Consider the following 20,607-nt stretch of genomic DNA (forward strand, 5'->3'; position numbering starts at 1 on the left):
TAAACAGACATGAAGACTGTCGTTCCTACTGTACTAGTAGCAACTTATTTCTCTTTTATGGGCTGGTTGTAGCAAAGCATATTGGTTGTAGTGAAACATTGGAACAATACAATGGATAGATTCACGTGGTCAAATGGCCTCCTGGAAATGAACGAAACGTTGGTAATCCAACAACGAGGTGTCAAACTATATGACGGAGACGATAAGGTAGGTAGGCCAGACGTTTAAAGATCTGCTAGCCTGTGTCAGGCAGTGTTACTCTTTTGGAAGTGGCAACAACAATAGCTAACTCGCGAAATAATTTCTGCTTGGTCTACTTGGCATTTAAGAAGCATTTCACCCCAAAGCCTATTATTTCTTACTTTTTTTTTAAACCCCAGGTCAAGATGGATGTCGGAGTGGCTATTCTCACCACTCATCAATTAATCTGGAGAGACTCCAAAAATCATGTAGGTGACAATATTTCGATAATGTGATCTATTTGTCAACGCTGCGCACAGTGGTTGTATGTCAACGTTCTGGGTTATTTTTTCTGCGTAGGAGTGTTGCATATCCATACCCCTGTCCCAGATCATCTTCTTTGAGGAACAAGCTGCCGGAATAGGAAAAAGGTGATTGCCTTGCAGCTCTCTAACCTCATAGATATGTTATTGTGGTGTCAAACAAGGACATCTGGCTGTACTGCTCATGCTAATACGGCTGACATGCCTGTTACTACAGTGTAGTTACGTTTATTTCACAGAATGTGCTAAGTGTCCGTCTTGAAATCCTCAGTGCAAAGATAGTCATCCACCTGCACGCAGCCTCACCCAAGAAGGAGCCAGGGCCCTACCAGAAGAGCAAGTTCTCCTTCATCAAGCTTTCCTTCAAAGAGCATGGACAGATCGAGGTGAACGGGGTCACAGTGTGAGAGTGATATCTCTGTGTCGCCATATGGCTTAGCCTCCTGTCATGTTTAGTTTGTGTGTTTCAGATCATCGTGTGCATCGCATGTGCTTTTCCTGTTCTCAATGATCTGCTGTAGCCTACTTACTATGCGCTCATTGGACTTCTCCTACTCCTTTGGATCAAAGCGTCTCCTACGTCTCATTTCCTATTCCCCCTTGTGGCTCTTTCTCTAGTTCTACAGGAGACTGACTGAGGAGATGACCCGGAAGAGATGGGAGAGCACACCTGTGTCACAGCCCATCCCCACAGCAACAGGATCTCAGGTCAGAGGTCACAGAGAAGACTCAGCCAATGAGACTCGGGTTTTCCTCTGTCACGGCTCAGAACTACTAGGCTTTTTGCGTGCTGTGATATTGTAACAAAGAAATATTTCGCTTAAATAGGTTTGACAAACAATGTAATGGTTGAATGTTAGTATTGTTCTGTGACTGCAAAGGTTTTTCTGTGACAGCCTGTAATGCAACTTGCATCCACATGATGGCGCTTTTGGCAATAGAAACTGCCTCCTATACATGAACTCAATCACAGAAATAGCTAGGTTTTGAGGTATGAACTAGGCGCGATAGATACGTCTACATTTCGTGATGCAGTTTGGAACATTGACTTCAAGTCAACCCTTTTCCAATCACGTGTTTCGGACCCGTACTTTTGTATTCTGGGTTTTGTGTATTTCATGCCAGCCATGTTCTGACTGTGTCTCGCCCTCCTCCTCCTTCTTCTTCTTCTGTGGTGGCTGCAGGCAGGAAGGACCCGCGCGGTGGGAATTGTCGGCATCGAGAGGAAGATAGAAGAGAAGAGGAAAGAGACAGACAAAAACATCTCTGAGGTGACACACACACACACACACAGATGTAGGCTTAAAGAGTGTGTTGGGGGAAGGGGACGTGGGCGTGGATATATTGCCAGCTCGCGTGTTGTGAAGCTCTTCTATCAGCACCTTGGGGTGGGTTGTGGGGGTGGGGGGCTCTGCCAGTAGACAGCATGACGCTCGGTTCTGGCCTCCTGGTTGTACCGTGCGCTCCAGCCCCCGAGCGCGCCCCGCGTGGGATGTCTGTGTGCCGCCGCGGACGTACTAGAAGGATCAAAGTCCCGTCGAGCCTTTTCAAGAATTAAGTTCCATGTTTCCTGGCAGCAAGGCAGCCGAGTGAGCGCCGGCCGTGCTGGCTGGCTCGGTGGACGGCCCGGGGCTGAAGCCCCTGAAATATGTGTGGTTTCACTGCTGCCTGGAGCAGAGGGAGGGGTGGCCTTTTAAATGATATCTGTGGTTAGGGTTTGTTTTTTGTCTGTTATCCAACATGTACTTATACTTAGTTTCTCTCGCTCTCTCTCGCTCTCTCTCTCTCTCTCTGTCTCTCTCTCCTCGCTCCGTCCCTCTTTCTCAGGCCTTTGAGGACCTCAGTAAGCTCATGGTGAAGGTACTGAAAGACTCATCACGATATTTCCCCTACAAAACGCACGTGCTAGTACTGTATGAATAGCAGCTACATTTTCAGACCCTGCAGTTCACCCCCAGTGCCGTCACGGCTATGACTCGGTGTGTTTCAGTGTGTGTGTGTGTGTGTGTGTGTGTGTGTGTGTGTGTTCTCCTTCCCTGTAGGCAAAAGAGATGGTGGAGCTGTCTCGATCCATTGCCAACAAAATCAAAGAGAAACAAGGAGACATTACAGAGGATGAGGTTTGTACAGGCATATAACACTGACATACCGTACACACATGGGATTCGAAACTCAGCCTTTCCAGACATGCACATATCTGAGTAGGGTAACAGAGTTGCCTCATCAGGTTTGCCCCGAGGGGGCTTTAGATAGCCTGTTGGTGCTGAAAGCACCCATGTGATCTTCCAGCTCTTACCATAATACTCCTGCACTTAATAGGCTTTCTGGGATTGAGGAGGACTTTAGACTACAGTACCCACCCCCTGACTGTACGCCTTCAAGTTCCCTTGATAAACATTTTTCTCCTCCTCTCAAACATCCGTCTTTATTTTCAGTTATGTTTACTGTGCTTTGCATTGTTGTTCAACGACGGTGTCGAGAGTGTGAATGGGCTGAAAGTTGCTGGCTCTGTGTGTGTGCGTGCGCGTGCGTGTCTTCTTGACCCCCTGTGGTGTTTGTAAGCTGTGTGCTTTCCAAACACGATAGGTTTAATCCACGCTGGACTTGGCAAACTGTATTCTTGAGGACACACACGGGTGCACACTCCATTCTTTCACGTTATAATGCGACAGGGATCCCGAACCGTGTTGGCTAGCCGAGCTAACATGCTAAATAGTCATGACATGGAGAATGCTGCGCTGTCCTCTTCCCTCACAGACGATCCGCTTCAAGTCGTACCTGCTGAGCATGGGCATTGCCGACCCCGTTACCAGGGAAACCCATGGCTCGGGCACACACTACCACATGCAGTTGGCCAAACAGCTGGGAGACATACTGCAGACCCCCCTGGAGGTGTGTGTGCGCTTGTGTGTGTGTGTGTGTGTGTGTGTGTGACACGCATCATGATCATTTGATCTTATTTAGGCAGTCTGTGTCTCTCACACTTGACCAACCTCTCTCTCTGCCTATCACTCTCTCACTTTTGCCTCTCTCTCTTTATATCTCTGTCCCTCACTCACTCTCTTTCTTTCTGTCTCTCTCAATTTCTCTCCCTCTCCTTCTGCTTCTCGGTCTCTCGCTCCCCCTTCGCCCGTCGTCAGGAGCGAGGAGGCATGATGGCTATGACGGAGGTGTACTGTCTGGTGAACAGAGCGCGTGGCATGGAGGTGAGGACACGCACGCAGGCTAGCAGTGATGCACATGAAGCAGACTTGTCAAATGAGCAAGTGCTGGTTAATTGTATCCAGTGTTTCCCCTACGTTTACAGCTTTGGGGGGGGGGGGGGGGGCGGTGACCCTGTAGAGACAGAAATGACATGCCGTCGTGTAAATTAGATAACTAACATAAGGCCATTTAGTTTGTTTAATAAAACAGCAAGCTATAGACCTGTTGTATAGGAAAGGTAACCTTAAATGACTTATTTTGTGATCTGGCGCTATATATACTGTATATATAAAAATATATATATATATATATAAAAGAAAAGTTTATTTTATTAACTTGACCTTCCGGGGGGGGGGGGGGGGGGGGGCGTTGGGGGGGCCCACCTAATATAATGGTAGGGGAAACACTGGTATCTGAGACCCTCATCTGAAGGGGAGAGAGCGAAGTTAAAACAAGAGGGACTGGTCCATCTTCTGTAGTACGCTGATTCATCTTCTCAGGAAGCTGTCCGTGTCATGTCTGTGTTGGTATGGGCCTTTGTAGTCTTTAACTAATATCCTCTTATTGTCTTTCTCCAACCTCTCCTCCCCACATCTCTCTCTCTCTCTCACCACCCTCCTACTCCCTCTCCACTCCCTGTCTCTCGCTCTCCACCCCCCATCTCTCTCTCCACCCCCCCATCTCTCTCTCTCTCTCTCCACCCCCCCATCTCTCTCTCTCTCTCTCTCTCTCTGCCCCTCAACCCTCACTCTCTTTTCTGTTTCCTAGCTGTTATCCCCAGAAGATTTGGTGAACGCATGTAAGATGTTTGAGTCACTCAAGCTTCCACTGAGGTAGGTTTCTCAGTGTGTGTGTGTGTGTGTGTGTGTGTGTGTGTGTGTGTGTGTGTGTGTGTGTGTGTGTGTGTGTGAGCGCGCATGGGCGTGTGAGCCAGGAGGGAATCGGCCAGGCTCTTCCTGTCTGACTTCCTGTTGTTGGAGGTTGTGTCCGCCCTATGTGGCCGTGTCACTTCCTGTCACTTCCCAGAGTTTCAAAAGAAAACACGGCCTGTTTCCACCGCCTACCAAGTCCAAGTGCCTCTATAACTGACCACTGCCTAGCCCTGTGTGCGCGTGTGTGTGTCTATGTCGACTCAAAAGTTCAACTCTGAGGCCATCACACTGTAAAAGCATTTTAAATATAGCTACCTTTTCTTCTCTTTTTTTCCCCCCCGTTCTCTCCCTCCCTCCGACCGTGGCAGGCTGCGTGTCTTCGACAGCGGGGTGATGGTGGTGCAGCTCCAGTCCCACAGTGAAGAGGAAATGATCGCATCAGCGCTCGACAGTGTAGGTTCCAATCCCGTCAGAACCTGCACTTGGCCTTCTAGCCGACAACTACTGCACATCCCACTGTGTTCATGTTACTGTGTGGACATTCTCTCTCTCTCTCTCTCTCTCTCTCTCTCTCTCTCTCTCTCTCTCTCTCTCTGTCTCTGTCTCTCTCACTCTCTGTCCGTCTCCCTCCCTGTTTGCTGTCTCCTAGGTGTCTGATAAGGGCTCGCTGACGGCGGAGGAGTTTGCCAAGCTTCTGGGCCTCTCGGTTCTGCTTTCCAAAGAGAGGTAGCTGCTACTGTTTGGGTTTGAAAAGGAAAGGTTGCTTTGCCAGATTGCTGTTGTGGCAACCATTAGCATTTTTACGTTCTGTTGACTTAATGGTTAGAGTCTACCAGGGGTGGCCAGACAGTGCAACAATAACAAATTCAGTAGTACATGATTCTTCGGATCGGACCGTGCAACAATAGCAACCTCGTCTCTCGAGTGCAACATGGTCAACACATTTTTGTCTGTTTGCAACACAACAGGATCTCGGCATGGTGCAACAAGCAGTACAACAAGTTTGTCCTTGCTTTCTTCCTCTCTTTCTGGCTCCTTCCTTTTCATTGTCCTCCTCTCGTTTCTCTCTCTCTCTCTCTCTCTCTCTCTCTCTCTCTCTCTCTCTCTCTCTCTCTCTCTGTGTCTCTCTCTCACGGCCCCAGGTTGTTGCTGGCGGAGAAAATGGGCCACCTGTGCCGAGACGACTCCGTAGAGGGCCTGAGGTTTTACCCAAACCTGTTCTGACCCGGTCGCGCTCCCCCAGATGTGACACTATCAACTTTCTAAGCAACGCGATGTGTAATTCACATCCATGTTTCGGCAACGTCAAAGACCGACGTTATATCAATGTTCTTCCCTTTTCTCTTCTAAAGCAAAGGGTGTTCTGTGACTGGTCGATAAGGGGTTGGTTGGTGCATATCCCACAATGTCTCTGGAGAACCAGAACATAATTATCAGGAAGGATACAGAGCTAATGCAGGTCTAAGGGACTAGAAATCATTGGATGTCCTGTAACAGTACTGTGTTTGTATAGTATGATAGCAGCACAAGGACAGCGATAACCTGGCTATGCTGCCTTAAAAAAACAACAAAAAAAGATTATGCAAGGGTGTTCCCCAAAGATTCTTTCACTCAGCAATTAATTATCCAATTTGGGCAATTGTTTTATTTTTTTTATGAACGAATAGCTTATGCGCCATGGGGTTTCTGCCATCATTAATACTGTACGTCTTTTTTTCTTTCGGAAGAGGAATGAACAAAATGGAGGATAGGGAGCATATAATGCTACAAGGAGTAGAGCTTGATATACTGTAGAAGACCGCAGTTGAGTCTTGCAGGCCAGGTTCAGGTACAGAAGATTGACCCTGTCTCAATGGAAATGTCATTGAGGGTCTGTTCCCTCCAGTTCATGTCTATGTTACAGCCTGCTATGGGCCTGAGCCTGTTTGAAACAGTGTCTCTGATAAGCCCCCTCCCCAGTCAGATTAAATTTAGTTTTGGACAAACACGTGACGTCTGATTTTGTGCTTATTTGTTCTTGGCATAGCCATCTGAGGACAGCGTATATGCGTGCATTAGAACCCTCGCGATGTTCTCTAGGCGATCTCTGATGTGTTCCCTTTGTCTTAAACACAGTCTGGGTCTGCAAATCAAATCACTGGTACAGTATCTGTTGTTTTCTTACTGCTCCCCTAACAAGTTGTTATAGTTCTGTTTTGTTCACTGTATAAGGAAAAGGAATCTAGTCTACTATGATTGCATTACACTACACCCAACAGTGGACGATCTTAACCCAAATAAATGTCTCTTTCATCCTTTCAAATTGGTTTATTGCAGTGCTCTTCGATCCTAGTCCTCGGGATCCACTGTCCTGCGTGTTTTCGATGTTTCCCAGCTCCAGCGCACCTGATACCAGTTGGAGCAGGGAAACATCTAAAACATGCAGGACAGTGGGCCCTGAGGACCAGGTTTGACCGAAGGCCACAGGTTTAATGCATGTGGCACCAATACAATTGTCAAACTTTTTGACCGCCTTTCCTCATAAAAGGCTTCGAAAGGACACCCAGAACTACCTCAAATAAACAGGCCCTACTAGTCCATAAAGAGAGCGCAAAGGCAACCTGGTCCCACTTCTAACCCCCAAGAGTACAAGCCTAGCGAGGACGGCGGCCATTTTAACTCGGGGTCGTTTAATCTTGAAAAGTAATTCCCTCAATGGATCTGGGATTAGTTGAAACGTTGTTAGTAGAAACGTAGATTAGCCCCCTCTAGCACGCTCTTTGTTCTCATTGTCTGCGGCTGAGCGCTAAACTGGGTTTTAGCCCATTACTCCGGAGCGGCTTCCTGTTAGCCGCTCGCTTCCTCTGGTCGAAGCACGAGGGACCGCAGAGCTCCTGCTCCGATTAGATTATCCAGCCATGTGGCTCGTTCATTGATAATAGTTTCGATTGGTAGAAAAAAGCAGCCAGCAATGACCTGAGAAATGCTTGTGCGTATTAGTGAGTTAGGCCGATATTGTCTGATTCCAAAATGGACTCCATGGCTGTCTGGTTCAGTATGGGGAGACAAGTCATAGCCTACGATTCAGCCGGTTCTCGGGACGAGAGGGCCTAAGAGCTTGGATAGGAGAGGCACACACACACAAGGACACACACAAGGACACCCACTGGCATGCGTCTGCTCTGAATGGCATGCAGGCGCAGATGTCTAGGATCATGGTTAGATTCCTCCTCTCTTCCCCCTCCCAGCCCCGTGACCTTGAACCAGTTACATCACGGATGGATTAGGACGACCAGACTGACCTGCCAGTCAGCCTCTGTCTTTGGGGTATGTTAGTAACAAAACGTTATAATTTGGTGAAGAAAACAGGTATATATAAAGTCCATATGATATAAGTCTAGCGAAAATGATATCGTCACATGATTATATAAAGGAAACTGCCAGAGAGGCACAACCTCCATCAAGAAGTCTGGCCCTGTGTGCTCATGGTTTTACCCAAATTGAATGGTCCATTTCCTCTTGCCTGCTTGCTTTTCTGCCTGCCTGTTTTCCTGCCTATACCTACCTGCCAGCACCTGTGCTATGTAACAGTTAACCCTGTGTGAAGGCTGTACAGGCCTGTTGGATTACCTGCGGCAGGTAAAACCTCCCTTGTGATTCATCTTCAAGGGATGTGACCTTCTCCTTGGTGCGCCTGACACAGAGGAAACTATGGACTAAAACATTTAGCTTCTAGACCTTCCCGTTTGATAGCATGACTAGCAGTTGTACAGCCAGCATTTTATAGTATCTGCCTTTTGTAAATTGTCTATGTATTTTTCTGTAATAAAAAATAAATAAATTATATATAAACATATTCAAATTGTATGCTCTTATTTTTGTGCAATCCGAAATAATTTGTAGTCAAATCATGACGGTTTGCTTTGAGTGAAATGTCCCTTTAAATTTGCACTTGGTTGCTCATTGTAAATCGAAAAACAACCATTTTATACATTGCCTTGTATTATTTTAAATGGCTTTATTAATTTAAACACTATTGACAGCACGTAAGGCTGCATGCCGTCTCATATTTAACTGAAGAGCCGTGTAATTGGAAGGGTCATATTCTGGGAATGCGCGTTCACGGTGTTGCAGCGCTGGAGCGCGGATCGACCTCGCAACAGACTCTCCCACGGACGCAGACCGGTTATAGACGTATATCTCTCAAACTGTCCTGTGACTGACATTCTGCAGAAGATCGAAGCTGTCATCAGATCTGATCTCCTTACCAACGATCAAGTTTGTGTTGTTCGGTTGGGACCTTCTAGAAATGCATGTTTAATGATGATTTGCTGAGATCACAAGGAATGTAAGTAACTTGAATTTGCTAACTTTTAATGATCAGTCTCGGTTGAAGTCACACATCCTGTCTGATCCACGAGAGTATATTACATACATAAACAACATTTGGTAATACCCAAAAAGCGTAATAGTAACATTTATAAAAAATACAGTTTTTGCTGGTGTAGCCTACAATACAGAAATATGTTGGCTACAATTAAACAACAAGTTCCAAATCCAACTCTGAATGCAGTAAGTGAAGTGCATCTATTTTATACTTTTGTTGCTGAAAAAAGCTGTTGTGTTTTCCTATTGTTGAACGGGACAGAAAGCTGCATAAGAGTGGGTTTGGCCGCTTCTTTGAATTGTTGAACCGCCGCCTTCTGACTGTGAGTGATAAGTGTGGCTTTGGACAGAGGGAGAGGGAAAGTTGGAGTCACAGGGTTGTTGCATTGAAGTCTTGGCTAGCACTCATAATCTTTTTTTTTTTTTTTTTTTACAAAACAACAGAATTTTTTTCTTCCAGAGACCAGTCAAGGCATATCAGGCATTCATGAACCTAGACCAAAAATCTTTTGCTTTTTTTAGACGTCTCACACTCGCTGAGCTCATTCTCTTGAGATACGACGGTTAATTTAAATTGCATTATTATCACACACAACAAAGTGGGATTAAAGTCAATACCTGTCAACTCTGATTGACTGGAGCTTGCAGTAAATGTAGCTGGAGTGATTCCCAGCACTTGCACCTGCTAAACAAGTTTTTAATCTTACGTTGTTTCACCACAGTGACAGTCGGTCACTTTGAGCAGTCAAAACGTACAATCATGTCATTTAACACAAACTCATTCAACTCTGTGGGTTACCATTCAAGACTGAAAACAGAAAATACAGAGTTCAATAGAAGTTCATAGAACAGATCTCGAGTTTTCCACCAGAAATGTAATTTAATCAGGGATCTTCAGTAGGTTACTTGGCTCTGGGATGCTTGGTGAACGTGACCTTTTCAGGGCTTCTGTGTATTTGACTGCAGCAGGTGAGGGTTTAGGACAGGAACTGGCACAAAAAGTTATTTTTGCTTCTTGTTCCTGATACCAAAGCTGGATAGGAAAACCACATTTTGGAGAAAGAGATCGACCCATTGTTCTGTGTAAACACACACACACACACAAGGTGACAGCCTGGCAAGAGGATCTGCCTACGTGTGTGTGTGTGTGTGTGTGTGTGTGTGTGTGTGTGTGTGTGTGTGTGTGTGTGTGTGTGTGTGTGTGTGTGTGTGTGTGTGTGTGTGTGTGTGTGTGTGTGTGTGTGTGACAAGAGGACCTCCTCCAGAGGTGTGTGTTATTTGTCCTAACGGGAGATGAAAGGTTAGCGAGGAAGGAAGAACTGTAAATCTGAAGTTCTCAGCTCCTGCTCTACCGGCTCTCTTCCTGGTGATCTGCTTCAGTTTGCTTGGCGGCTGCCCCTCCAAGTGGGAGCTTTGGGTAGGCTAGCTGACGTGGTCCACTGTCATGGGAAGACAGTCCATTCGGTATCCTTTAGGCTGTTTAGTTCAGTATCCATGCAGATTATCTTTGTTTTTTGATATACTCATATTTATAAAAGTATATAGAAATTGGTATTATGTTACAGAAAGGTGGTTCAATGCTGCAGTGTCAGGCTGACCTAGACAAATACATTTCAATTATATTCAGAAATATTTCTTTTGTACCAAAGGTCAGTTGTAAACTTGTCTGTCGGCTTCTGACATGATGGGTCTGTTTTTTTAACGCTGTCTTCTCATCGTTCAGCTGTGTGTTTTTCCTGCTCTGTGATTGGTCTGCCGTTGGTTTTCAGAGTGCTGGGATGGCGGAGGAGGAGGGTCATGTGGAGTAGCAGAATTCCGGGCCACCGGGCGTCGGAATGCCACAGGGCTCCGTCTCGCCACTGCCAGTCCTGTTGGCGCTCCTGGGATACGGTGAGTGGGACGAGGTGATTGGCGGAGGGGCGGGGAAGGGGTGGAAATGTGAGGCAGTGCATCGTGAGGGCAGTTTGACAGCAGGTATGTGAGGTAAAAGGGGCACGTTTTGGTTCAGATCCAGAAAAGCACACTCTGACTTCAAGACCTTAGATGGGCACAACCAGAGCAGTTTTTCATCTGAACTCCTGGTTGAATCAGGAGTGTAATTGCTGGGCTAGAAGAAACACACACACACACACACTCACACACACACACACTGCTTAACTGCTTTGATTTCAAAGCTCGAAAGTGTTTTGCTGTGGTGAGCCCCACCCCATATTGAATTGCTCTGAAGGTCAATTTAGGCCCATTCAAACCAAAAGGGGAGGACAACTCAGCAGGGGGAGGAAGATGGAGGGGGGGAGGGAGGGAGACTGTGCCCCTGCCCTCTGGAGGGTTCTTCCTGGTCAGGATGTGAGCTGCACACAGCGGCAGGCAGCGCACACATCACAAGGCCCCTGCAGCTCACAGGCCAAAACAGCTCAGGCCAATGTCCTTCATCTGGCTCTGTTCTCTCTCTCTCTCTCCTCTCTCTGTCTCTCTCTCTCTCTCTCTCTCTCTCTCTCTCTCTCTCCTCTCCTCTATATAGCAATGGCTGGACTCCACCTTTGGCCCTCACTCCACGTAGCCCTTAGTAACGCCAGCGTGTTCATCGACTACAGCACGGAACGGAACGACACGGTGGAGTGCAACACCACCCTGTCTCTGGTCGACACGGAAACCAACACCACTGTCCTGACCAGGAACCTCCCCTCCAACCGATCAGAGGGCAGAGTGGAGTTCAACTGCTCCTGCTTCCTGTATGCCGGAAAATTCCGATTCCGTCTGGAACAGACCACATATGCTATAGTCCATAATACCAATGGGAGTGACATGGGCAGTACAGAAGTGGCCACCCTGTGGTGGAGTCCAGAACTGAAGGTGGAGTGGCCCACCATCCACATTGCCGTGGAGAGGTCCAGTAACCAATCAGGTTCCTTTCAGGTCAGTGACAGGATGAATATCCTATTGCTAAGTTTTGGACAGTTCTGTTCAGACCAATGACATTCCTCCATCCTCCTCCTCTCCCCTCCCCAGGTAGGTATCTCCACCAACGAGCACTTCCAGTCGTGCTCCAGCGGATTCGGCTCCGCCCTCTACCTGGAAGTGAGCTACCTGGAGTTCAACCAGATCGGCCGCAACAGCATCGACAAGGTCCGCGCCCGCACGCGACTCCCCATCAAAGCCTTGCATTCCCAGACCATGGAGCTGGCCTGCGCCTTCCCCTTCACAGAGAGGGACTTTGTCACCGTGGCCCTGCGCTCCACCCACACCGCCCAGGACGTGAAGACCTCGGGGCCTCTCTACCTCTCGCGGATCTTCTCCTACAAGCTGCTGGTGAACAACCCCCAAGCTTACCGGACCGGCTGCGAGGGGACCGTTTCCGTGCGCCTGATCACGCCGCCCTGCGCCCACATCAACGGGAAGGTGCGCCTGTACCGGGACGGGCCGCCGGGGGGGAGGGGGGCCTCCGGTAGCCCCGGGGGGACGGGGGCGGGGCTGGACGGGCCGGACGACCCCTCCTCCCCTCTGTTGGCGTTCAAGTGGTTGACGCACGGGGAGAACGAGACGGAGTTCAACTGCTCGGTGTTCGAGCCGGGCCGGAACAAGTACTGCTTCCGCTTCGTGCTGAATTTCAGCCGCTCGCCCAGCCCGGCGCAGACCTGTCTGGTGGTCCACAGGAGTGCAGGTGAGACCCCACCATCCCCACCCAACACCCCCCACCCCCCACTACCCACACCCACACCCCGGGAGACAAAACATACAGTAGACCCATTCAGACAAACTCGGCCACTGTTGGCTCGTTACACTTTCACATTTTTCCTTAAATCTCTCTCTCTCAATTCAAGTCAATTCCGTTCAATATGCTTTACTGGTATGAATGTTCTGGTTAAATAATGTTGCCAAAGCAGTCCACAGTGAAAACAAATTAAATATGTTATTATTAACTTGAATCAGAGAACTTAATCATCGTCAATCATAAAACAGACAATTATAATAATGCCAAGGAACATATAATGTATAATTATGATAATTTATACATTCGAAGTGGCATGTTATTCCATCCTACTCCCTCCCTCCCTCCCTCTCTGCAGAGACCTGGGGTCCGTGGCAGGCGTGGAGCATGTGCAGTGTGAGCTGTGGGGAAGGAGTGAGGGAGCGGGTGCGTGAGTGTCTGTTGCCCTCTGGGGGCGGCGGGCTGCAGTGCACCGGCATGATGAAGGAGCAGTCGCTCTGCTCTCTGGATGACTGTGCAGGTCAGCTGTCACACACACACACTCTCTCTTTTTTCTCCTTTTTTCTTTCCTTATCCTCTGTTTTACTCTCTCCATTCAGAGATGGATAAACATTCTTCCCCCATTCTTTCTGGAAGACTGTCCAGGTTTGCTCTGTGTCTCTGTCATATATGTCGATCTCTGATTTGTGTTCATTTCCAATCCTTTTTTCAATCTCGCTCACGTTACACCGTTCTTCGCTGGTTGCTGTGAATTATACCTAAACGCCAAAAGCCTTGACGTCACTCATTCTCTACGGACATAAGGAATGGACAAACAGAGGAGTTATCTGCCAAACAGAAGACATGAATTCCCAGTTCTAAACTCTCCGTGAAGTACACGCGTCACTCAACCAAGTTGACCTCTCCCTCTTGTCCTCCTCTCCCTTCTCCTAGTGCTGGCCCCTCCCACCCCCTCCAACCCCCCCACCCCGGCAGGGGTGAGTCTCCTGGGGGGGAACCTGGTGGTGATGGCCGGCATCTCCCTGTGCCTGGCTGTCATCCTGGCCACCGTGCTGGTGACCGTGTGGAGGAAGCTCTGCAGGGCCCCTCCGTGCAGCTCCGTACGCCGCGCCTCCATGCACTCCCCCGGGGGCCGCAAGCTCTCCGACGAGGCCTCCATCTGCGGGCACAGCCTCCAGAGACCCAGCCTGTCGGAGAGCCAGGGCCAGGGGGCGCTGGGGTTGGGGCTTGCCCAGGCAGGGACTTCGCCGCTGGGTGGCCAGGCTCTACCGCAGCCCCTGGTTCTCCCTCTGGCCCAGGACCCTGACAGGCTGTCTCCTTCAGGGCAAAAGGTGCTGCCACCTATCTTTGGGTATGTCACTTACAGTACCTGTTAACAGTTCTGTAAAAATATAACTGTTAAAATAATAAATGTTACAGTCATTTATTTAAAATTAATATATGTAATTCATGTATACATATTTATATTTTTTTAAACTTTTTTTTAAACTATTATTTGGCAAAAGTTTGACACTTTTAAGAATTAGGTATCTGTTGCACTGAATGTTGGTTCATGAAAATCTTGTTGAGAGACTTCGTTTCTTGCCTCCCCAGCTATCGCCTGGCCCAGCATCAGCTGAAGGAGATGAAGAAGAAAGGCCTGAAGGAGGCCACCCAGGTCTACCACGTCTCCCAGAGCCCCGTCCACGACACGCTACTGGAGACCACCGCAACACCCACCGCCGCCTCCACCCCAACCCCAGCAGGGCTCACCTCCTCTGGGCTCACTCCCAGCCCCGTGGCCCTGGACCTCCAGGAGGAGGCAAACCTCAGCGGCTTCCGCATCGCAGTCCCCTTTCCCGAGGCGTGGGCCCCACCACGGAGCTGCCACACCTTACCGGACAGGCTGAGCCCCAGGGTGGAGCTCGTCCTGGGGGCCCCCGCGGCGGGATACGCTAGCGGGGGGAGCGCGAAGAGGCGCGACCGCACAGCCGACTGGGTGGAGATGGTGGAGAGGAGCAGCTTGGGGGGGCTGAGAGGAGGGGGAGGGGGAGGGGGCCCCTATCAGAGGAACCCCAACTTCCGGCGGACCCTAAGTTTTCACGACACCAAGCCCCAGCCCCCTCCCCTGGCCTCCTCTCGGCCTTACAGAGAAAGGAGCATGTCTCAGGTCGGCAATCTATCAATCCATGACTTACTCTACCCTATCATGTGTCTCTGTAGTGTCTCTACACTGGGTGTTTATCACCTATAGGGCAGCAACAATTAAAATGAAGAGTTTCATAAATGGAATGTTTAATTCCCTTCTTTGTTGTCTTGTCTACTCCAGGTGGCTCCCAGAACCCTCCCAGAGGGCAGCTGCAAAACCAGGGGAGCCTGGGAGAACCAGGCCTACCCTCCCTACCACTCCTACCCCATCCCAGAGCAGGGGCCCGCCGACTGGGCGAGGAGCCCAGCCAGAGCCCCTGGGGACAACCGGAGAAGGCCGTGGTTGGAGACATCGGGTCCCACTCTTACCAGCGACACCAAGCACACAGGGACCAACACTTCAGCAGCCACCTCCATGACCGAGCTGGCCGGTAAAGCAGAGGTCAGGGGAATGCCGGGTTGGCTGAGGGGCGGTGGAAGAGGAGGAGGAGGGGGAACCTCTGGGATCGGTGGGCCGGGGACACGTGGCGACGGAGCCCACCTGGGAGTGGAGCGGGCGGAGCAGAAGTGGAGCCGCCGCGGCCCGTCCCCCATCCAGAGGAACATCCTGGCCCGCAAGCTGAAGGAGGCCCAGTCCTGCTCGCCGGCCTCCGGCCCCCGGGGGCGCCAGCGCAGCTCCACCTTCAGCGCGTCAGCCTCGGAGCAGAGGAAGAGCCGCTGCCGCTCGCTGCCCCTGTCGGGGGACTACAGCAGCAGTGGCTCCCCCTACGGGCTGAGTGAGGAGGAGCAGAGGATGCTGGACCTGGACCTGGCCTACCTGGGGGAAGAGGAGTACTCACCTGGACACACCTGAGGGGAGGGGAGGGGGATAACTGCTCAAACAATCTCAAGACTTTCGGGTGTCTATATCTGTGGACATCTTCAACTGTCACACATTGTCAAGTCAGTGTTTGTTTGCTTTTTATATCGAGTATTTTTTACATATCAAGAGTACAGTCTTTACTTCTATAATGTTGTCATTCCACAGTGTTCTGTGACAACATGAATCTAGTATCAATGATTCTTCTCCCTATCTGCTACTAGGTCCATGGACCTATTAGCAGTTAGGGAGAAGAATGAGAAGCAGCCATAATGTCACCATTTGCATAATGTTTCAAGGGAACCAATGTCAATGTCTTACACTGTAAAATGTGTCAATTGTCCTGTTGTTTTGTAAGTGTCTTGTTTCCAGGGACCACTTGAATGTGACTATTCCAAAGACAACTATTGCTCATCTCAAAAGAAAATGCCTCTTCCTTATCATCTCAAAGCATACTTTCTAAGGTTTCGGTGGTAGGCTCTTGAGACTCGGTCACTGTCAGTTGATTGAAATCAAACATTTATACTAAGCACATTCAGTCACACTCACCAACATTGAACAGGACGGTGTCTTGAAAGGCCAGGGAAACTGGCACACACATGATACAACACTAGGGCTAAGTGAGCACCCAGCTCTGCCTCCACCCTGGGCTCTGTCCTCCCTCTCTGTCAAGGGGAATGATAGACATCGTGTCGAGTCTCAAGTTGGGTCGAGATACAGTCTTGGTATTTGTTTGAGGGGGGGGGGGGGGGCTGGGGGGGTTGAGGCAGAAAGTTTTTGTGAAGCAGAAAAATAACGCCATGAAATGTGCGCCTCTCAGTATTTTATGTATGAAAAAGCAATCTACCTGATGTAACATGTCTGTTTGTTTCAGTATTCATATGAGGCATACTGTTCTAGTTGCAATTTGGGAAACATCAGGGAGACCTTTGTGTTTGTAATGCACATTTATTATTTTAGCATGCCGACGTATCTGTTGTTATTTGAACAAAAAGTTATGGAATATATGAACACGATGTGTAAACAATGTAAGATGAAGATACAAAGATACAAATGAATTTAAGTCATTATGATATCAATTGATTGGCTCTAAGTCTTTCCACGTTATCACTATTACACATATTATTTGTCTAGCTGAAACAGCCCCTTCATTTACTGAGGCCTAAAACAAGGGTGAAGCCTCTGACTTTCCTGATGGAGCTATCCGTCCGGCCCTGCTCCACTGCCCAGGCTGCTGTCCAGGAAGAGCCGGGGCCTCACCTTCATGGTGGTGTGTCTGAGGGAATACCAAAGGCCCTTCCACGTTCCCCACACCACGCCATTGTCAAACTTAGCCTTGTATTCCCCTCCCCGGTAGAACTTTCCATTCAGGTTGGCAGCATGACACCTAGAGGGAGAGAAGGAAAAAAGAAAAAAAGAGAGAGCGAAAAAAGAGAGGTCAAGAAGGTGACAGCGAGAAAGACAGACACAACACCAACAGGTTGGCGTTTAGCACCTGGAGATATACAGATATAGGCTGACATGCGAGCCGTCGTATTCGGAGCTGACAGTGATGCGCTCCAAACATTTCCAGTCCCGTTGTTTGTGTTTCCAGACCTGTTATACCACCAGCCCCCCTGATTCTCCTGGGCACAGCTGCCTTGCAGGAAGCGGTCATTGTCCTGTCAACAAAAAGCAGAAAAAGAATCTCCCTCTTTATCCTTACCTTCGTCAAGGGTCGATGGGGCAAGGGGGCATGAGTCCAAATAGCTAGTGATGATAGATGTATATGGATCCTGAGGGATGGGAGGGTTTGGGTGTGTGAGGCATTCGCTGGTCACTGGACTGACCTGGTCCCTGGTGCTGAAGTACATTCCAGCCTGGGAGGCAGACCACTGCTCCACCATGTTCGAGCCCCCGCTTAGGGCGTCCCCTGCACGCCCACTGTACTGACCGAAGGATAGGCGGTACTTATCCTGGAGGAGAGAGAGAGAGAGAGAGAGGGGGGGGGGAGAGAGAGAGAGAGAGGGGGGGGGGGGAGAGAGAGAGGGAGAGGGGGAGAGAGAGAGGGGGGGAGAGGGGGAGAGAAAGAGAGAGGGAGAGAGAGAGAGAGAGAGAGAGAGAGAGAGAGAGAGAGAGAGAGGGAGAGGGGTGTGGGGGAAAATCTGAGTGTTGAAACTCAGTCCTAGTGAGGTGTGAAGCTAGTGTTTACTAAAGTAAGAGTTTCCCGAAGCAGGGTCTTCTAACTGTCATTTGGAAGAGTTTTGTTGACAATGTTATGTCCCTATTTGCAGATGTTAGGATTGCTTTTATCTGAGGGTCTGAGGGTGCTGACTGCCACGACGAGGAGTTTGTCAGGCTGACCTTTTCGTCGGCGACCCTGAAGTTGTTGTACATGGCGTGGCTCTTCTTTCCAGTCCAGTCTGTCAGGTCTATCTTCATCAGGTTCTCACCTGCAGACAGAGAGACAGGTATCCACACACATACGGACAACCAAGTCTGACCGACGTGACTGGGGATCTGGACCAGTCACAGGGCTCTCACCTTCCTCCAGCAGGGAGTGTATGAGTTCGTTCCCCAGCCAGAACTCATCGTTCCACAGCTTAAACTCTCCAAAGCCGTCCCTGTAGTCAACCCAGTCTCTGAAAAAAAATGGAGTCAGGCCACAGAAAGGAATCCCCACCCTCCAAATCCAATCTCCTATTGATGTTTCCATTCACAAAAGACAGTGTCTGTGTCAATAAAGTTTGGGACTTTTGTTGGTCTCTTGTACCGGTTGAAGTTGACCCTCCCGTGGCGTCTCCGCTGAATGACCGTCCAGCCGCCACCGTCCTCCATGTCGCAGTAGGCCAGGAACGGCTCCAGGGTCGCTCTGGGTCGTATCCGGTAGAAACCGCTGACAGGCCTCAGTCTGTCATACAGCTCAGAGCAGTCTGAAGACAGCAAGGCCTGGGATTAACACTTTGATCGTGTATTTTATATTTACATTTAGTCATTTAGCAGAAGCTCTTATCCAGAGCGACTTACAGTAAGTACAGGGACATTCCCCCGAGGCAATTAGGGTAAAGTGCGTCGCCCAAGGACACAACGTCATTTGGCACGGCCGGGAATCGAACCAGCGACCTTCTGATTACTAGCCCGATTCTCTAACCGCTCAGCCACCTGACTCCCTCATATTGATGTGATTATTTAATATTGTGTTGTTGATCATGAGTCAAGATGAAGGACATGTAGCAGAAGTGATGAATAGGATTGTAAGTTGTGGGTCATATCCGCCAATGCTACATTTGAACAAAAAAAGACAAAGGCACTGTAGAAGACGAAAATTAAGTGGAATTTCTCTTTCTCACCTTTATCATGGACAATGAGGTTCCCTGCTGTGGGATGTGGGTTTTGTGGTACTCTTTCGAACTCTTCTGTCGTGTTGCGGTGTGGGTTTGTTTTGGGGTTTGAGTCAGGAGCTGGGTCAGACTGATTCATGCTGGGTTGTGGAAGGCCGAAGTGCTTGTGTCTACGCATGTGGTCGATTTTCCAGGCACCAATCAACAGCGTGTTCTCCAACATCCGAACACTTCGCCTCAGCTCCTCCAGCTCCAGCTCACAGGGGGCCTGATGTGCCTGCAGAGAAATCACATGTCACTGGACTTAGGAAGTATGGTGAAAAGGAAGAAAGGAAGAGGAAGGGAGGGAGGGAGGGAGGGAGGGAGGGAGGGAGGGAGGGAGGGAGGGAGGGAGGGAGGGAGGGAGGGAGGGAGGGAGGGAGGGAGGGAGGGAGGGAGGGAGGGAGGGAGGGAGGGAAGGAAGTTAGGAAGGAAGGAAGGAAGGAAGGAAGGAAGGAAGGAAGGAAGGAAGGAAGGACGAAAGGAAGGAAGGAAGGAAGTAAGTAAGGGAGGGAGGGAGGGAGGGAGGGAGGGAGGGAGGGAGGGAGGGAGGGAGGGAGGGAGGGAGGGAGGGAGGGAGGGAGGGAGGGAGGGAGGGAGGGAGGGAGGGAGGGAGGGAGGGAGGGAGGGAAGAAGGACAGAAGGAAGGAAGTTAGGAAGGAAGGAAGGAAGGAAGGACGGGAGGACGAAAGGAAGGAAGGAACATTAAAATGGTGGAAGAATTTAGGATCAGCAAGTACTTTCATTGTTTTACAATTACATGGATTGATTTGTATGGAGCAGCACCCTAGGATACGTACAAAGAAATCCGCAGAGGCCATGACTTGGCAAAACAGCACCAGAAGCAGCAACGACATAGTTGTCAGATAGGTGTCTGTTGAGACATCTGAAAATAAATTATAGGAAAATATAATTTCCCATAATTTCAAAAACAGTTAAAGTAATATTATTACAACAAACGGTATCTCCGAAACAGACATCTGTTATTCCTACCTTTATTTCACAAGATCCTGTACTGATTTGCTCGGTCTGTTCAGGTGCGGGATGTTCTCTGGTGGTGTTTTTACTTCATATTTATAGGCTCGGTCATGCATGGTCCGCGTTAGACTGGGATAGGTTAAGGTAGCCCTAAGAACTGAACTTCGGTCAGTTTAGCTTCATTATTTATACTAGTGAGGCCTACGGTTTCCTGAAGATGTCTGTTTCTAGATCTGCAGACAGGCAGAATGACTTTACAGGCACAAACGCACTTAATTCCTGACATACCATGGTAACATTTAGACTCTACCGTGGAAGAATGTTTTCTGATTATGTTCAAACACAGTAACATATTTTTTTAAATTATAAAATAAATTGTAATGTCTGTAAGTTTCCAGTTGTCTTGGCTAGTCCTTATCCAAATTGGGCGGTTCTATAGGTTTTTGGGACACTTCAGGAATCTTCATTGACTCCAGATGTTTTCACAGTTGCTGTGAAAGAGCGCGGCCCTGACAAAGGTATTTATTTTTGCATCTTGTAATTTATGGCTGAACTACATTCGCAAGAGATGAACAATGAGCGCATTGTTGCGGGATTGTTAAAATGACTCTAGGAGCTGAGGAAAGCGATG

At 49.0% G+C, this 20,607-nt stretch overlaps 3 protein-coding genes across 3 annotated transcripts; 2 read left to right on the forward strand and 1 right to left on the reverse strand.

Moving 5' to 3' along the window:
- The first annotated feature begins 2 nt into the window (after positions 1 to 2).
- vps36 (vacuolar protein sorting 36 homolog) lies at positions 3 to 6,566 on the forward strand. The gene is made up of 14 exons (XM_067257760.1): positions 3 to 207; positions 381 to 449; positions 541 to 611; positions 775 to 889; positions 1,122 to 1,211; positions 1,688 to 1,774; positions 2,331 to 2,363; positions 2,546 to 2,623; positions 3,261 to 3,395; positions 3,644 to 3,709; positions 4,476 to 4,540; positions 4,948 to 5,032; positions 5,229 to 5,305; positions 5,722 to 6,566. Exons 1-14 carry the CDS (start codon positions 112 to 114, stop codon positions 5,801 to 5,803), a joined length of 1,149 nt encoding a protein of 382 aa, XP_067113861.1. The 5' UTR covers positions 3 to 111; the 3' UTR covers positions 5,804 to 6,566.
- A 2,205-nt stretch (positions 6,567 to 8,771) lies between these two features.
- Positions 8,772 to 16,577, forward strand: LOC136963465 (thrombospondin type-1 domain-containing protein 1). The gene is made up of 8 exons (XM_067257608.1): positions 8,772 to 8,906; positions 10,714 to 10,834; positions 11,466 to 11,860; positions 11,954 to 12,605; positions 13,012 to 13,173; positions 13,587 to 14,004; positions 14,247 to 14,802; positions 14,962 to 16,577. The coding sequence occupies exons 2-8, from the start codon at positions 10,780 to 10,782 to the stop codon at positions 15,631 to 15,633; spliced, it is 2,910 nt and encodes a 969-aa protein (XP_067113709.1). The 5' UTR covers positions 8,772 to 8,906; positions 10,714 to 10,779; the 3' UTR covers positions 15,634 to 16,577.
- fgl1b (fibrinogen like 1B) lies at positions 16,577 to 20,044 on the reverse strand. The gene is made up of 9 exons (XM_067257609.1): positions 19,992 to 20,044; positions 19,799 to 19,884; positions 18,969 to 19,236; positions 18,392 to 18,551; positions 18,163 to 18,260; positions 17,983 to 18,071; positions 17,469 to 17,594; positions 17,236 to 17,300; positions 16,577 to 17,026 (listed from the first exon to the last, which is right to left on the reverse strand). The coding sequence occupies exons 2-9, from the start codon at positions 19,853 to 19,855 to the stop codon at positions 16,840 to 16,842; spliced, it is 1,050 nt and encodes a 349-aa protein (XP_067113710.1). The 5' UTR covers positions 19,856 to 19,884; positions 19,992 to 20,044; the 3' UTR covers positions 16,577 to 16,839.
- Positions 20,045 to 20,607: the final 563 nt, after the last annotated feature.

This window comes from Osmerus mordax, chromosome 19 (genome assembly GCF_038355195.1).
Source record: "Osmerus mordax isolate fOsmMor3 chromosome 19, fOsmMor3.pri, whole genome shotgun sequence".
NCBI lineage: Eukaryota > Metazoa > Chordata > Actinopteri > Osmeriformes > Osmeridae > Osmerus > Osmerus mordax.

Excerpts from the sequence above, each read along its gene's own strand:
- vps36 (XM_067257760.1), top strand. The coding sequence starts at position 112 with ATGGATAGATTCACGTGGTCAAATGGCCTCCTGGAAATGAACGAAACG. Across the intron at positions 612-774 it reads GCTGCCGGAATAGGAAAAAG|TGCAAAGATAGTCATCCACC; the intron begins GTGATTGCCTTG and ends TGAAATCCTCAG. Across the intron at positions 2,364-2,545 it reads TCAGTAAGCTCATGGTGAAG|GCAAAAGAGATGGTGGAGCT; the intron begins GTACTGAAAGAC and ends CCTTCCCTGTAG.
- LOC136963465 (XM_067257608.1), top strand. The coding sequence starts at position 10,780 with ATGCCACAGGGCTCCGTCTCGCCACTGCCAGTCCTGTTGGCGCTCCTG. Across the intron at positions 11,861-11,953 it reads ACCAATCAGGTTCCTTTCAG|GTAGGTATCTCCACCAACGA; the intron begins GTCAGTGACAGG and ends TCCCCTCCCCAG. Across the intron at positions 12,606-13,011 it reads GGTGGTCCACAGGAGTGCAG|AGACCTGGGGTCCGTGGCAG; the intron begins GTGAGACCCCAC and ends CCCTCTCTGCAG.
- fgl1b (XM_067257609.1), bottom strand. The coding sequence starts at position 19,855 with ATGTCGTTGCTGCTTCTGGTGCTGTTTTGCCAAGTCATGGCCTCTGCG. Across the intron at positions 17,595-17,982 it reads TCAGGGTCGCCGACGAAAAG|GATAAGTACCGCCTATCCTT; the intron begins GTCAGCCTGACA and ends TCTCTCCTCCAG. Across the intron at positions 17,301-17,468 it reads ACTTCAGCACCAGGGACCAG|GACAATGACCGCTTCCTGCA; the intron begins GTCAGTCCAGTG and ends TTTTGTTGACAG.